The sequence below is a fragment of the Pseudorca crassidens genome, chromosome 12, assembly GCF_039906515.1.
Source record: "Pseudorca crassidens isolate mPseCra1 chromosome 12, mPseCra1.hap1, whole genome shotgun sequence".
NCBI classification, from domain to species: domain Eukaryota; kingdom Metazoa; phylum Chordata; class Mammalia; order Artiodactyla; family Delphinidae; genus Pseudorca; species Pseudorca crassidens.
Window position 1 is genome coordinate 85913120 of NC_090307.1, and position 17562 is coordinate 85930681.

General features: G+C 45.0%; 1 protein-coding gene across 2 annotated transcripts in view; it reads left to right on the plus strand.

Moving 5' to 3' along the window:
* Positions 1 to 17562, plus strand: part of DNAH10 (dynein axonemal heavy chain 10) — a 147671-nt gene that overhangs the window by 88376 nt on the left and 41733 nt on the right. For both annotated transcript variants that reach the window (XM_067701117.1, XM_067701116.1), the window contains exons 41-51: positions 1863 to 1985; positions 3679 to 3813; positions 4134 to 4350; positions 6789 to 6908; positions 7952 to 8097; positions 10301 to 10453; positions 11397 to 11657; positions 13025 to 13197; positions 14253 to 14346; positions 14676 to 14843; positions 15382 to 15570. In XM_067701117.1, coding sequence (XP_067557218.1) covers positions 1863 to 1985; positions 3679 to 3813; positions 4134 to 4350; positions 6789 to 6908; positions 7952 to 8097; positions 10301 to 10453; positions 11397 to 11657; positions 13025 to 13197; positions 14253 to 14346; positions 14676 to 14843; positions 15382 to 15570 — 1779 coding nt within the window. The remainder of the gene's footprint in view (positions 1 to 1862; positions 1986 to 3678; positions 3814 to 4133; positions 4351 to 6788; positions 6909 to 7951; positions 8098 to 10300; positions 10454 to 11396; positions 11658 to 13024; positions 13198 to 14252; positions 14347 to 14675; positions 14844 to 15381; positions 15571 to 17562) is intronic.

Sequence of the window (17562 nt, forward strand, 5' to 3'; positions counted from 1 at the left end):
TATATATTTATATACATTCTTTTTCATATTCTTTTCCATTATGGTTTATCACAGGATACTGAATATAGTTCCCTGTGCTATATAGTGGGACCTTGTTGTTTATCCATCCTATGTATAATAGTTTGCATCTGCTAATCCCAAACTCCCAATCCATCCCTCCCCCATCCCCCTCCCCCTTGGCAACCACAATTCTGTTCTCTATGTCTGTGAGTGTGTTTCTGTTTTGTAAATAAGTTCACTTGTGTCATATTTTAGATTCCATGTATAAGTGATATCATATGGTATTTGTCTTTCTCCTTCTGACCTACTTCACTTAGTATGATAATCTCTAGGTCCATCCATGTTGCTGCAAATGGCATTATTTCATTCTTTTTCATGGCTGAGTAGTATTCCATTGTATATATGTACCACATCTTCTTTATCCACTCATCTGTCGATGGAAATTTAGGTTGTTTCCATGTCTTGGCCATTGTAAATAGTGCTGCAGTGAACACTGTGGTACATGTATCTTTTTGAATTATAGTTTTGTCCAGATATATGCCCAGGCGTGGGATTGCTGGATCATATAGTAGCTCTATTTTTAGTTTTTTTAAGGAACCTCCATACTGTTCTTCACAGTGGCTGCACCAACTTACATTCCCACCAACGGTGTAGAAGGGTTCCCTTTTCTCCACACCCTCTCCCGCATTTGTTATTTGTAGACTAAAATGTTTATTAAAATAGCTATAAATATAGATGATTGAAGAAAACCCAAACAATGCAGAAGAATTTATGATGAGTACAACTCTGTTCTTCTACCTGCTGCCCTCATCATCCCTCCTTACTGTATCCTAGAGGTAACTCCATTTCACACTTGAGTTGTTTCTTCTGATGGTTACTCTACTGTCTAAAGGAACCCACTTTGCGTGCTATTTCTTCCTTTATCAAGGTTACACATTATCTGTTGACTGACTGCTATGAAAGTGAGGGTTCATCTTTTATACCATCAGCCCACCTCCCCTCCATAGAATACTATACTGCTAAGTCAGTTAAACCAGTAAACATATTTACATCATTATGAATTAGGAAATATTTACTGTAGAGCCAACTAGTATACTGTGATATACTTGCTGGCGAAGCAAGAAATCCAGGAACTGTGATACATTTACTTTCTTTTAGAGCCATTTTTTTTTTTTTACTGGAGTTTATAGTTGCCTTTTTTTTCTCTCTCTCTCTCACTATTTGCCTTTATCTTATCTTCATTTTTCAAACTTTCTATCATATCCTCTGAACCTGTTTCACAGCTGCGGTCCTGAGACTTGCTTTCACTCTAGCTTAGTGCTAATACCATTCCTAACTTGGCCTGCAAAATTTGTCGACGTATGAGTATTTATGCATATCATTATTTTGTTGACTGACTGAACTGTGTCTTTTTTTCAGATAAAGAGAGACTGGTGTGTTGATATTGCTGTTAGATGCATACTTATTAAGTTTCATATTCCCTGATCTCAATTATGTTATAAAAAATAAAGAAAAAAGACTGAAAGGAAAACACCCCAAAACAGTGTTTGTTTCTTGGTGGTGGGATTTTGGTTAACTTATTTTCTTCTTTATACTTTTTAACTTTGGCCAGATATTCTACAGCATGTTAATTTTCATATTAATTTTATGGTAAAAGAAACCTAAAAAGTGCTACATCAGAGATGCATAATCTTCCCGTGATAAACCTAAGTGTTCAGTTAGAAACCTCATAAAAGCTGTGTTAACTGGGGTATGACTTGGGTTCTATGCATTTGTAAAAACTTTGTACAAGCAACGGCTTTAAAACACGCACTCCAGTTGTCTGTGGCCGTAGAAAGCACTGATCTTGTTTGTTTCTCCAGGTTGGAGATTTACAGTATGCCTCCCCTGCGACTGTGTCTCGGTGTGGAATGGTTTACGTGGATCCGAAAAACTTGAAATATCAACCGTACTGGAAAAAATGGGTTAATCAAATACAAAACAAGGTGAAAATTATTCCCAAAATGAACTTACCAGTTACTAGTATTGGTGGCTAGTTGGATAAAAATAACTCAGAGGGATGTTTGTTGTTGAAGGCCATGACCTTGACCTTGACCTGCCCAGGATCTTGAGCACTTAATGTTATCAATAAGTTGGATAAAAACATGGAAGACACCCGGGGCTTCCCCGGTGGCGCAGTGGTTGGGAGTCTGCCTGCCGATGCAGGGGACGCGGGTTCGTGCCCCGGTCCGGGAAGATCCCACATGCCGCGGAGCGGCTGGACCCGTGAGCCATGGCCGCTGAGCCTGCGTGTCCGGAGCCTATGCTCCGCAACGGGAGAGGCCACAGCAGTGAGAGGCCCGCGTACCGCAAAAAAAATAAAAATAAAAAAGTAAAAAATAAAAAACATGGAAGACACCCTTATTAGATTTCCAGGTAATTCACAGCAGGTGGGATAGGTAGTGATTTTGATAGTCTAGACCAGGGAGCGACAAATTTTTTCTGTGAAAGAGTAGAGAGTAGATAGTTTAGGCTTTGCGGGCCATGTGGTTTCTTTGCAACTACTCAACCCCGCCATTGTGGTATGAAAGCAGCCACAGTACATGAATGGGCATAACAATATACCAATAAAACTTTATTTACAAAAACAGGTGGCAGGCCAGATTTGGCTTATGCGTTGTAGTTGGCAAGTCCTTATCCAGCCAAGCCCAGGAATTGGGAGACTTGTCTCTATTAGGTGCCCAGCACCTCCTTCTTTGCTCAGTTGGATGAATACAGTGTGTGAAGGACCTAGTTTGTCATGGAATTGAGATCCGATGGTTTCAGTTGACCTCAAACCCTGTGATGTATCACATGGCTGCTCAAAAATGTGTATTGTCTTAATGGTAGGCTTCATTGAAAGCTGCAGAGATAGATGTGACAGTCATGTGAACGTTGTGGCTTGACCACACCTGGGACACCATGACCACACCTGGGACACCATGACCACACAGGATGCGTCTCTAGAAGGACCACTAGGCTGATGGTGAATTGGAAGCCAGGACATAATTACCCCAAAGAAGACCAAGGGAAACATGATGGGACCATTTGAGGCACACTGTCAAATGGGGGATGACCGCCCATGCAATCCCTGGTGATCATCAATGCCTTGGTAGGGAGAAGGACCTTCCACAGCTTTGCACTCTTTGCTCAATGACTGTGGCCATGTCGTTTGAGCTCTAAGGTAACCTGCGCTTTTTCTATCAAATGGGACCTTTTGTGGCACCTCCCTCCCAGGTCAGTGAAATCAAAGGCTTCATGATGAAATGAAAGAGCATTATAAAGGACAAATTTCTCTACAAATATATGAGTTATCAGAGTTTATTCACCTGCCAAATTTCTCATTCATCAGAAAATATTTCTCACCCCCTCTTTTTTTTTTAATATTTATTTATTTATTTGGCTGCGCCAGGCGGGTCTTAGTTGTGGCATGTGGGATCTTTAGTTGCGTCATGCGAACTCTTAGTTGTGGCATGTGGGATCTAGTTCCCTGACCAGGGATCGAACCCTGGCCCCCTGCATTGGGAGCGTGGACTCATAGCCACTGGACCACCGGGGAAGTTCCCTCTCCCCACCTCTTTTTACAAGCAAAGCTTCCCACGAACTTCCATTTAAATAAAGGAACCCTTGAAAATGCTTTGAAATTCTGCTCTTTTATAGGTGGAGCAAGGTGATTTACAGAGTCTGTTTGAGAAATATGTACCCTATCTCATTGATGTGATAACGGAAGGAATAGTGGCTGGAAAACAAGGAGAGAAGCTGAAGACAATAGTTCCACAGACAAGCCTAAATATGGTAAGTAAGGATCTTTGTTGGCAAAAAAGAAATTCTTCCCTAAAGATGGACCCCCCTGCCCACAGTGGGCTTTCAAGAGGAGCAAAGATGCCAGATGGGTAAGTTCTAACATTGCCAGCTACTGACAAGGAGGACACAATACTTCCTTTTGTGACCCTGTGCAAGACAAGATACTGGGCTCCATCTGTTGAAACCAATATGGTGGGTCATATAGTTCCCACTGCTTTGGGATCTGGGATCCCGGGATTTATGACCAGAACTCACCCTGGTGGGGGTGTGTGGAATATATGGACGGACCCAGGTGTTTTCCTGTGAACCAGGTAACCCAGTTAACCAAGATGCTGGATTCGTTACTAGAGGGAGAAATCGAGGACCGCGATGTTCTGGAGTGCTACTTCTTAGAGGCTCTGTGCTGCTCTCTGGGTGCTGCCCTGCTCGAGGATGGAAGGGCTAAATTTGATGAATGCATTAAACACATCGCTTCTTTGCCTACTGCTGATACGGAAGGGGTTTGGGCCAACCCTGGGGAACTGCCAGGTAGGAACCAAAGGTAGCTTGTTTTCCTGCTCAGAATGTTTTTGGTTAGGTTTTTAAGAGGACGTGATCTTGCTTTTCCATATGTATGCCTGTGTGGGTTTTCCAGGTTGTTTGCTCCTGTAGAGAAATGTGCAACGGTCAGAGCACCCAGTGGTACCGTCAGGAGACATTCAAATGTGTGAACTGCCATAGCAGAGCCCAGCTCCCTGGGATGTGGCCTTTTTTGCTGAGTCTACCCTTTTCCCCCCTAGCTTAGGCGCTAGCTTCCTTCACTCTGTTTAAGCTCTTTAAAATTTTCACATTGTGCTTGCCTTTGAAGTTCTTCTCCTTTGGGCTTCTCTCTCTTTTTTTTTTTCTCTCTAAAATTCCACCGCTTAATTCATCTGCTCTATTCCTGAGTATTTGCACAGGAGACAATCACGTGTGGATTTGCAGACCATTCATAGGAAATCATTATAGTAAGGTTTAACTGTTTGCATGAAGAATGTGCATCCTCAAAGAACCATATATGATGAAAATGTGGCATTCTCCAAGAACTATAGCTGACACTAGGATCCTTCTTTGTCTGTCTCTTAATGACATTTGAATATGGCTTGGCAGGGAGACCCAAGCTGTATCCTGTAATCATTACCTGGGCTGTTCTTTTTAAAGCGCAAAGTAAAATGATCGTAGGTCTTTCTAGTGGAGAGTCATTGAGCAAATAAAAGATGTTTTAAAAGTCTTTGGTCTTTGTTCGGACACCAAGGGAGGAAAGGGGGGGATGGGATGAATTGGGAGATTGGGACTGACATATATACACTAATATATATAAAATAGGTCCTAATGAGAACCTGCTGTGTAGCACAGGGAACTCCACTTCTCTGTACAGTAGAAACTAACACAACATTGTAAAACAACTATACCCCAATAAAAAAAACTCTATGGTCTTTTGGGGAGTAGTTTGCTTGTACTTTCTTGGGACCCTGAGTCTCCTTTGGCGGCGGGCTCGGGGGGTGCTTCCCAGCTATGCATACCATGCCGGCTACGTGCTGCTGCCATCAGAGACGATGCTGGTCCCGGTCTGGTCTTTCTCCCTAGTTTGCTCTCGTCTTGGGGACTTGAATGGCCGTGTAGACAACCTCCTTCCAGATGCCTTCTGCACTCAGCTCCAGGATCCGGGTCCCTCGACATTATCCTAGCTCATAGCACCTGGCACAGTTCTGTCTGCATCATAAACGCATACCTCCCAATCCCTGCTTCACAGTCGGCTTCTGTGATTCCTGCCACACGTGACCCCAGTTGGCCTCGTGGGGACTGTCCCCCGCCCCCCGCCATTCTTCCTACCACCTTCTGAACCTTCTGAATCCTCTTCTGCCGCCCTGTCGCTTCAACCCCTCTTGCCTAATTGCCCTTCTGTCGAATCTCTCTGAGAAAACCCAAGCCTGCTTTCTCTGCCTCTCCAGGGGCTGAGGGATACTGAGACAATCACACAACCACGAAGTCTGGCACCTCCATAAATTCAGTCTTGAACTTGAACTCCCTCTCCTGTCCCCACGGGGGCAGTTCATCTCCCTTTTTCTCCAAATCTCCACATGGCCCTCTCCCCTCTCTCTGCAGGTGACCTTCCTTCTTCCTGCAACAGGAAAAATGGACACCGTCAGATAGGAATTTTTCCAGCCCCCATCTTCTCCTGTCTTCTTTCTCAGGGGAGAGGAGACCAGCTCCCAGCTGGACCCGCCCTGTGCTTTGAGGTCTACCCACACCCTCCTCATCAGGCTCCTGGCTTCACTGCTTTTCTGCTCTTTCTCCTATATTTTCCATCTGTCCCTCTCTACCAATCCCATCCCACAGGCTCTCAGACATCTCTACCCAAACTGCTCCTCCCAAACTGCACATGCACTGCCTTCTCGTTACCGGATCTGGTGACCCCTTCTGGTCTTTGCTTCCCCGACGTTGTCCCAGCATCGGACATGGTACCACTTTCTGCCTTCTGAAAACATTCTTCCTCCATCCTGCTCCATCCTGGCCATGCCCTCAAAGTCTCCTTTGTTGAGTCTCCTTCCTCTGCCCCTCCCTCACATCAGGATTTGGTCCTAGACCCTCTTTTCACTCTTAATGAGACTTTTCACCATGTCCACAGCTCTGACTTCCAATCCCCTCCCTTCTGAGCCTTTTCCTGGGTTCCCTAGCCCAGTTATATTTAAATCCATCTATCTATCTCTCTATCTGTCTATCTCTCTTTATCCATCCATCCATTTTTATCTATCTCTATCTACCCATCCATCCATCCATCCATCCATCCATCCATCCATCTATCCATCCATCCATCCTTATCTATCTATTCAATTAAGTTTCTGTCCAGGGAGCAAATAGCATTAGTTCATTTCAAGCATGAGCCAAAGCTGATCCTGTATTTCCATGTCCACGATCGAAGTGAAACAGACCACTGTTTGTTACAGGTCACCTTCCAACCTTGTTTGACTTCCATTTTGATCCCACACAGAAGAAATGGATACCATGGAATAAATTAGTTCCAAAGTATGTTCATTCCCGTGAGAGGAAATTTATTGACATCCTGGGTAAGTGAGAACCAAACCCTCGGTTTAAGCGTGTCTGGTTCTCGTTCTGTGAGGAAGGGAAAAAGATTCTGAGGTCCCTGTGGTACTCTGAGTCCCACCCGGAGTGCTGGTTGGGAGAAACTGAGGAACGTGAGCCGTGGGCTTTTCCAAGAGGGCGGCACTTCGGATTCCTTTTATGTGCTGCTGGCTGTGCCTCTCAACTCTTTCCCTGGGCAGGTGGATCCTGACAGGTCGGGGCAAGAGGTAGGGTGCCGGTCTGCTTCCCGTTGCTTTGCACAGGCTCCCTTCTGCCCCATAGAGCTGGCTGAGCGTGGGGAGGGACGAAGGAAGGAGTGAAAGTGGAATGAACAAGGCAGCGTTTTGTAAGAGATGCCGCCTTGAGGGGTCGCGTACCATGGGCTTTGTGTACTGAGTCGTATTTTACGTGCACACCTCTGGCTATTTGGATAACATAGAGGCTGAAGCATTTCACATAACGAACATCTGATTTTGGTTTGTATGGAGTTCTTTCAGAGTGAGGTGTACGTATTTTCTCGGGAACCAATCAGGATTAAAAATTGCCAACGCAGGAGTAAGCCGGACCTGACTTTGAGGCTTCATGCTCTCGTCAGAGGAAACTGTTGGTCAGGAAACCAAATCCTGATAAGTGATAAGTGAGTGACATATGCAGTGGAGAAGCTGAGTTTTTAATATCCTGAGTATAAATCAGAATGGGATATTAAAACCGTTTGGGTGTTCTACACCTGGATGTGGTGATGATGACACAGCTGTAGAAAGGTATCAAACTCATCAAATTGTACACTTAAAATTGGAGTGAATTTTATGGTATGTGGGTTATACCTCCATAAAGCTATTAAAAATAATGGTTGAGGTAGTGAGGTTCTCCTAAGATGATTTCACCCATATATACGTTTTCAAGGTCACCTCTTGGGTTTTTGCTGATGCTTTTTATGGGATTTATGGGATCCTGTGAAGCTCCAGGTTGCCCAGTGCACACCTTGTTGGCATTTCTGTGATGCTCCTGTTCTTCATATATCCCTTAGTTCACACAGTGGATACAACCCGTACTACCTGGACGCTGGAACAAATGGTTAAGATTAGGCAACCTGTTATTTTGGTTGGTGAATCTGGCACCTCCAAGACAGCCACTACCCAGAACTTCCTTAAAAACCTGAACGAAGAAACTAATGTAAGTCATTATTTGTATCTGTTATCTATTGCCACGTAACAAGTTACCCCAACACGAAGCAGCTCATACAACAAACACTATGTCAGTTTCTGCAGGTCAGGAATCTGGGAGTGGGTTAGCTGGGTAGTTCTAACCCAGGCTCTCTCATGAGATTGCAAGGTTGACCAGGGCTGTGGTCATCTGAAGGCTTGACTGTGGCTGGAGGACCCTCTTCCGAAATGGTCGGCCTCAGTTCCCCACCATGTGGGCCTCTCCAAGGGCTGCTGGTGTCCTCTTGACATGGTAGCTGGCTCCCCGCAGAATGAACGTTCAGGATATCAAAGCAGATGCTGCAATGCTTCATATGACCCAGGAAATCACACACCATCGCTTCTGCCACATTCTGTGGGTCACACAGAAACCACCATGGCCCACCCTGATACAGCACGGGAGGGGGCTACACAGGGTGTGGGTGCCTGGAGGTGAGGGTGCTTGGGAGTCGTCTGGAGGCTGGCATTCACATTCCTCATCACCACTTTGTGGTTTCTCCCCTCCTTCCTCCAGCCACATGTCAAACGTAGGAGGGTCTGGGTGCCCCAGGGCAAACGACAGTGAACAAGGCTGTTAAGGCCCGATCTTGTGAGGAGGGGAGACAAAACGCGAAAATGAAACACGATCGTGCAGAATGTGCCAGGTGCACCGAGACGTTATGAAAGAGCGCGGCATTCCTCCTCTGCGTACTCAGAGTGGTCCTGTGGGGCCCACCTGCTCACCACTGCAGCTCTCTTGGCTTTAAACAAGTTCTGCTTTATGTTTAATAACCATGTAAAGACTCTTATCTCCTCCAAGAAGCTGCCTGTGACTCAGGATCTCCAGCTGTCATAGATTTGTCCCCAGTCCACACACTGACTCAGTTCCTTGTTAATGTTGCCCGTCATTTAAGTTCCCAATTCCTGTTCTGGCCTTCTGGAACCTCAGAGGGGAGACAGTTCCCCACTGCTTTCCTCTGACTCTCCCTTAGGCTGGTGCCTCCAGGAGCAAAGAGGCTCCGGGAAGCCACGTGGCCCTCTGGGCTGGGGAGTGGTCAGCCCAGCTTGGCGATGGGCACGTAAGGGATGTGGGCGGGACTGGGTTGCACTGCCCACGAATGGATGGTCAAGGTCACTCACATACCAGCACGTGCAGGCATGGTTTATTTAGCTCTGAGGATGCCATTGTGGAGGGCACACAAAGGATGTTTACAGCCAGAAGGACCTACCAGTTTATGGAGCAAAGGGAACCCGTGTTCAGAAGCCCCCCCGCTGTGACCCTTCCCACCGGGACTCAGCAGCTCGTGCTTATCGGCCCAACAAGACATATCTGGATACGTTCATGACAAAGAGAAGCACATTCACCTTCAGATGTTCAGCTCAGGTGCACCTGCACTTGTGGACACCTTGTAGCAGGGTGTTATCTAAGGCAGCGGTTCCGAACGTGTGGTCCCTGGACCCACAGCATAAGCATCACCTGAAAACTTTCTTATACCACTGGGACCTACTGAATCGGAAACTCTGAGGATGGGACCCCATCAGGCTGCCCTCCAGCTGACTCTGATGCATAATTAAGTGTCGGAGCCACTGATCAGTGAACTCTCACCCATCGCTCTAAGAAGGGGCAGGGGAGGAGCCCCAAGTACGAGTGCGTGAGGATGTGCGCCCCACACAGGGATCGGGGGGCCTCCCTCACCTTTCTCTCAGTGGTTACTTCCAAGGACTAACTAGTGATTGTTCATGCTGTCTTTGACTTATTTATTAAGATGTAGCAGGCACGATAGTAACTTATGTTTGAATGTTGCTTTGTCGTTTTGAAAACACCTTGGTGTATTTCATCTCACATGATAAAGTCACTCTATGAAGTAGTCCAAGAAGAGTTCATTAAAATCATCTTTCAGATGAGAAGAACGAGGCTCTGAAAGGTTAAGTGATGGTTCTGAGGTCGCCTGGTTAGAAGTCCACGCTGCCACACCTGGCAACCAGTTATTGCTTCACACCACCTGCCAAAAGGGAAGAGGAATTCTTGCTTTAGCGCTACAAGATAGAATGAAGTTCAGACTCACGTTGGGTTATAAAAAAGTTAGTTCAGATACCAACGAATTTGCAAAAGAGATGCTAGCTTACGATCAAACATTCCCTGCAGGTACTGTGAAAAAAAAGACCACCTTTGGAATAATCTCTTTCTGTTTCAGATTGTGTTAATGGTCAGTTTCTCCTCCCGCACCACGTCCATGGATATCCAAAGAAATTTAGAAGCCAGCGTGGAAAAACGAACCAAAGACACGTACGGCCCACCCATGGGGAAACGCCTCCTGGTGTTCATGGATGACATGAACATGCCAAAGGTTGGTGGGGTTAACGGCAGGGGCGGGGCAGTGTGCTGTGTTTGTGTGGCCGTGTGTGTGCGTGGAGTGGGTGAGCGTGAGAACGCCTGTCTTTATTCTGCACAATGTCTGCAGGGCCCAGGTTACGAGGAGTCAGCTTAAGGGACAGTGTGACAGGAAGTGTCTTCTTAACCAGAGAGACCCTTTCCTTAGATTGTGTTCCGTAGTTTCTCAAAGGAGGGAAGTAGGTAGCACGGCAGCCTCTGAACTATATTCAGCATATGTTTGAGCGAGAGATTTCCAAATGAGCTGTACTTCGGGCAGTAATGCTGCTCTCGGCCCGAAAGCATGGGCTTCGGGAAGCATGGGGGCAGGCGCTTCCTCAGGATTCCTCTGGCTTTACCAAGGAAAGGGAACTTTAGTGTGCACAATGGGTGTGTTTCTGGGGCCAGAGCCTGAGAGGTGCACAGTTTTCTTAGCACTGGGATATAGATTTATATCTTTTCTGCAGAACCATGTTTCCCCTGAAATATCTGTCTTCCAGATGGACTGTTTGCAAAGCCAGGATCCATCCATCCATCCATGCATCTGTGCATCCATCTTTGCCTCTGTCTATCTTTGCATCCAGCCAGCCATCCACACACTTGTTTTTCCATCCATCCATCCAACTGATATATTTATTGAGCACCTCCTATGGGACTGGTGCTGTGAAGTGATGAGCAAAACGTATATAGTTCCTGCCCTCAGGGAGCTTACAGTCTAGACAGGGACACAGATTTCTAAAAAACTACACATGAGTATATAGAACTGCAAACTCTGAGAAGCCCAATGAAACTCAAGCCAGAGCGCTCCGAGAGAGCGAGAGGAGAGATGAGATTTAGTTTAGGTGGGCAGCAGAGGCGTTGCTGAGTTCTGCTTTATGATACCACTGTTCTTCCTTTTCTTTAAAAAAAAAAAAATCAAGGTGGACGAATATGGCACACAGCAGCCGATCGCCCTGCTGAAACTGCTGTTGGACAAAGGCTACCTGTACGACCGGGGGAAGGAACTGAACTGTAAAAGCATCCGAGACTGTGGCTTTATTGCCGCGATGGGGAAAGCGGGGGGAGGCCGCAACGAAGTCGACCCGAGATTTATTTCGCTGTTCAGTGTCTTCAACGTTCCATTTCCTTCAGAGGAGTCTTTGCACTTAATTTATTCCTCCATCCTCAAAGGCCATACCTCGGTAATTTGATTTTAATTAGAAGTCTAAACCGGAGGGCCATGTGTTGGGTAGAAACGTGGTAGCAACGTGTGCATCTGGCACAGCAAACACAATGCCTACAGCCCACGGTGCTTCTAGGGGACCGTGAACATGTTTTCATTTCTTTCAAAACCAGAAGAAAGGAATCAATATAATTCAGCCTGCATCATATTCATCTTTCTACCAAGGCAGTCATAATATATATGTAAGATAATATATTTAATTATAATTAAATAAAATAATGTATAAATATAGTTTTCTAGAAATAACATGTAATATATTTATATAATATATATAAAGAATATAATATATATAATAAGATATATAAGTAATGTATTTTTATGGAGGAAGGGACCCATGAAGGTGCCTGGGTCCCATGGAAGTTGTGATGTGGCCCTGAGTTACCTAGGCCACCTTGAGTGACAGCAGTGAACCAACTAGAGGACTTGGAACCAACTAGAGGAATTGGGCTCTGGAGTCAGTCCCCATTCTGCTCCTTGGGCAAGTCCCTTGAGAGCTTTTAGTCCCCATCCTCCTCCGGAACAGGGAGATAATTCTGGTACCCCTCACTTAGGGTTTGGGAGAATGAAAGGACAAAATGCATGTAAAGTGTGTGGCACAGTGCCCAGCACATGTCCGATACTCACTAGATACTAGTTATTGCTGTTATCGTTGTGATTTACGTGACCCCCATGAATGGAACCCGTTCATTTAAATAATGACCTTCTGATCCTGGCATTTGCCTTCTAAAGCAGGCTTGCACACTTAAAGTCCTGAAGGGCCAGGCAGGAAACATAAAGGTGTGGGATCAGTGGTCACCTGGCGTGTTCATGCCCTACGTTAAGCCATTCGCTTCCAAAACAGTGAGGTCTGTGCTAGTCAAATCAACCTCAAACTGAGGGCTGGTTTGGGGCTTTGGTTTCATATCACGTTGATTTGTCAGTTAATGAGAAAATCTAGGGAAACAAAAGCAGATCAGATGATTAGTTTCTCTATTTCTTTAATTGTTTTCTTACCTCCTCTCAAAAAATTATGGTAAAATTCATGCAACATAAGATTAGCTGTTAAAACCATTTTAAAGTATACAGTTCAGCGGCATTTAGTACATTCACAATGTTGTACAACTATTCTGGAAATTTCCCATTGATGGAATCATACAATATGTGGCCTTCTGTGTTTGGTTTCTTTCACTGAGTATCATGTTTTCAAGGTTCATCCATCAGTGTAGCAGGTGTCAGTGCTTCGTTCTTTTCTATGGCCCAGTCATATTCCATGGTATGGATGGACCACATTTTGCTTATCCATTCATTCACTGATAGACACTTGGGGGGTGTCTTTTCATTCTGTAGGTATTTCATGAGAGCATTGTGGCTGTAAGTGACAAGCTGACATCCTGCACTTTGGCACTTTACAAAAACATTGTTCAGGATCTACTGCCCACCCCATCCAAGTTCCACTACATCTTTAACCTTCGAGATCTCTCGCGGGTTTTTAACGGTCTTGTCCTCACTAAGCCAGAACGGTGAGTTTGTTTTCTCTCACTAAAATGTGTCCCATCGGTACGATGGGTTTTCTTATTCTTTTAAGACAGAGGAGCTATCAAGGAATGTGGTGTGAATCCATGTGTCAATTAATTACCCAGTGTCTTTCTGTTTACGTTAAACAAAGAACAGAGTCAAATGCTTGGTTAAGACCTGATGCCTCTTGAGCCCTTGAGTTGAAGGCAGGTGGAGCCAGGAGAGGCAGGTGTGTGGCCGTGTGGACAGGTGTGTTCAACCCCGTGGTAGGACTGCTGTGACAACCATTTGTTCTCAGTTCTAAAGGTGAAATTGGCCCGCGTGGAGCCTTTCCTTCATACACCTGAATTGTTGTCAGTTGCTAACTGGTTCTATTATCAATATATGTGTCTTTGGGAGAAGTTAGGCATGGAGGACAGAAGGGATTTAAGTCTGGGTCTAGAGGTTGACTCATGAAAGCTGGACGTATCTGTGTGTTTACATTAATGTAAACTTCCATCTATGTAGGTTTGCAGGGATCCTCCAATTTCGCGGATTCATGTTATGAATCCACAAAATATTGGAAAATGAATTAGGAACTTTCCCCGTACCCACACTGACTCCTGGGTGCCCTTGAAGGTTTCAGAATGGCAGTTCCAGAGAGAGCAGCTCTAGGTGTTTAGGGTGGAGTGAGAGCTCGTTGCCAGAAACCAGAAAAAAACCCGGAACTGGGGTCAGTTGGTTCTTAGAAAAAGGAGCTGCCAGTGGCTCTGCTGCTGATTTTAAATTCATAAATTCCAGTAAGTAGGAGTCCTGTCAGGTTCTCAGGTCATTTATGTCACTTATAGACAATGTTCTTTTTCTTCCGTGCAGCAGGATAAGTTATGAATGACAACGTTACGGTCTTTACAATTAAATTGTTAGCTTGCTTTAAATTTCAATTAATGTGAAACCAGGGGGGAAAAAGGCTATGGGAGTGTTCTCCTTTTCTGCACCCTGTGTACCCATCTGAAAATAGTAGCATTCAGCCTGCTCTTCTCTAGATAACTTTGTGGCTGGTTTTGCCCCTTCCATCCTGTAGGTTCCAGACGGTGACCCAGATGGTGAGAGTCTGGAGGAACGAGTGTCTGAGAGTCTTCCACGACCGGTTAATCGATGAAACAGACAAGCAACTGGTCAGTACATTGAATATGGACCAGCAAATGCAAAAAAGTACTCTAACCACAAAATTCTTCTCTGGGTGAAAAGAAAAAGTACAAATCAAAAAAAACCCAATGTATTTTTTTTCAATGTGTTTTTTGTATGGGACACTGCAGAAAAATAGAGACTAATAATGAGAGTCAACAGGTAAAGTAGGGTGGATTATTAAGTACCTTGCAGCCAATGGGGAAAAAAATCGAATGCAAATTACTTCAGATAATCCTAGCATACACTCTTTTTCTGACAAGTCTTAGCACGTCCGTGGCGTTGAGTTTGGCTTCCTGAAGTGGTCTTGTATTGTCAGGTTGAAGAGCACATAGGCAGCTTGGTCACGGAACATTTTAAGGATGACGCGGAGGTGGTGATGAGGGACCCCATCCTGTTTGGAGACTTCCGGATGGCTCTGCACGAAGAGGAGACGCGTATTTATGAAGACATTCAGGACTATGAGGCAGCCAAGGCTTTGTTCCAGGTGCGGACACGGCTCACCTCTTCCGGGAGCGCATTGCATGGGTGCCCAGGAGGTGGAGCTAGGAAGGGCACCCATGCCTCTGTCTCTTGGTTCAGGATGTGGGCTTGTGTCTGATCCAGTGGTGTCCATGTCCAGTGGTGCGTGGGAATGATCTGATGAATTTGTTCAACACACAGACCCCTGGGGCCCATCTTTGTGCGTTTCCCTTCATCAAGCCCATGAAGGGTGCCAGGGTTCTGATGCACAGCCAGCTTTGGGAACCACTCATCTGCCCCCCTAATATTCATCTTCATCTTAATTCATGAGTCGAACCTTGTAACTAGCGTTGTCTCGCTGCTGGCCAGTCACAGACCAGCAGATCGGAATCTTGATCGTAAAAGCTAGTCTCTTAAACCTGAATGATTGAATAATTTCAGCAATTATAGACATTCAGAAAAATCTCTCCTCTGTTCTTAGTCACTCTGGCACAAAAGGAGAGAGTCTGTCTCTTAAAAACCAGTGATTCTTAAAGAAAATTATTTCTTTTTCTAAAATTCAGGAAATTCTTGAAGAGTATAATGAAAGCAACACCAAAATGAGCTTGGTTCTCTTTGACGATGCTTTGGAGCACCTGACCCGTGTGCACCGCATCATTCGACTGGACCGTGGCCACGCCCTGTTGGTCGGGGTCGGGGGCTCCGGGAAACAGTCTCTGGCCAGGCTGGCCGCCTTCACAGCTGGCTATGAGGTGAGCCGAGCTCCCCTCCCACCCCCCAGAAATGGGTTTGGTATCCCAATTTCCACAGTTAGTAGTTCCTGCAAATATTTGAGCTATCTATAACAGACCATAACACGATGTTTTCATAGAGTATAAAGTGTTTTTGTTGGGGGGGGGTTGATATTATTTTAACTGAATATTTGAAGCATCTAACTATTGTATTGTATTTGGAATGAAGAATCTGTCAAATCAAGTTCGAAAGTCAAACACGAGCAAATCCCGTGACCTGTGACCTGTGCTCGTGTGGAGGAGGGGTTGCCCTACACCTCCATGGACCCAGTGTTGAGGGTCGGCAATGTATCAGCACAACCAGCATGCGTGGTTCTGGCACATTCTTAGAATCTTTAAAAAAAAAAAAAAGTTTTATTGAGATACATTTCACAGACCATACAGGTCATCCACGTAAGGTGTACAATTCAATAGTTTTATAAAAATATGTTCCCAAGGTTGTGAAACCATTACCACTTTCAATTTTAGAACATTTTCATCATCTCAAGAAGAAATCCCAAGCCCTTTAGCTGTTGCCCTCTCTCTTCCTGTCCTTCCAGCCACCCCCCAGCCCTAGGAAACCACTACTCTACTTTCTGTCTCTCTCGACTTTCCTATCCTGTATTTTCATACAAATAGAATCAGAGCATGTGGTCTTTTGTGGCAGCTCCTTGCGTTTAGCATAACGTTTTCAAGCTTCATCTATGTATCAGTGCTTCACTCCGTTTTGTGGCTGAATCACGTTCCCTGTGTGGTAGCCCACGTTTCGTTTATCCATTCATCTGTTGACAGTCATTTGGGTCATTTCCACCTTTTGGCTATTATGAACTACACTGCTCTAAGCATTCATGTACAAGATTCTGTGTGGACATATGTTTTCATTTCTCTTGGGTGGATACCTAAGAGCAGAGTTGCTGGGTCATAACGGCAATTCTCTGTTGACTCATTTGAGAAACTGCCAGATTGTTTTCCAAAGGGCCTCACCATTCTATATCCCCCCAGCACTGTATGAAGGGTCCTGTTTCTCCACACCGTCCTTAGGCTCTTACAGATAGTCCTGCAGTGCCCACAGGTTAACTCGCCAGCCTGGCCCATCACCGTGGAGACGTGCACCGTGCAATGAGAATCAATTTTGAAGAGGAGTCGTCTCCACAACTCACCCTCCCACACTGTCCTTAGTTCTCTGGTATCCGATCCTGTTCATTACTAGGGTCTTGCATTATCCTCAATGTCTCTGTTTTTGCTGAAAACTAGCCCCAGGTGCCTTGACACCCCCCCACCCCCGCCGCCCCCTGGCGTGCCTGCTTTTCCTGGGCAGAACAGGGTCGTTATTCAGCCTCAGTCATTACCAGGCACTCAGCTACCCCTGATGCCTACCCTGGATCCCTTTGATCCATCCTCGGAGGGGATACCTCTTGTTGGGTTTCCGTAATCCTTCTACTAGCATTAGAAGGTGTCCTTTTGCACAAACTGTCTTATTCGTCTTCTCGTGTCTTCTGGAATCAGATTGAACTCAGCATCATTATCATCATCACAGAGTGATCACGGCTGTTATGGGATCACTGGTCTCTATATACACGTAATATGTCCTCGTTGCAGCTATTCGGAAAATGCAGAAACATCTAAAGAAAATAAAGATCATGTAATCTCATCACCTAAGGATTACCACTGTTGGTTCCTAAGTAACATTTTGGTGCACATCCTTCCAGAATTTTCCTATGAGTCTACAAATATATTAACTTATTATTAGCAATGGGTTAATGTAACTTTTTCTTAAGAGGGTCTTGTAAAATTTTATTTTCAAATTATATTGTTCAGAGTATAAAAATAATATATACCTTTTCCATTTAACATGTCAACATCCCTTGTCGTTTGACATCTTTCAGAATCCAAATTTGATGAATGTGTAGTACAATATTTTAATTAAAAATCCTTCTTTAGTTAGACATTTAGAAATATTACAATTTTGCAATA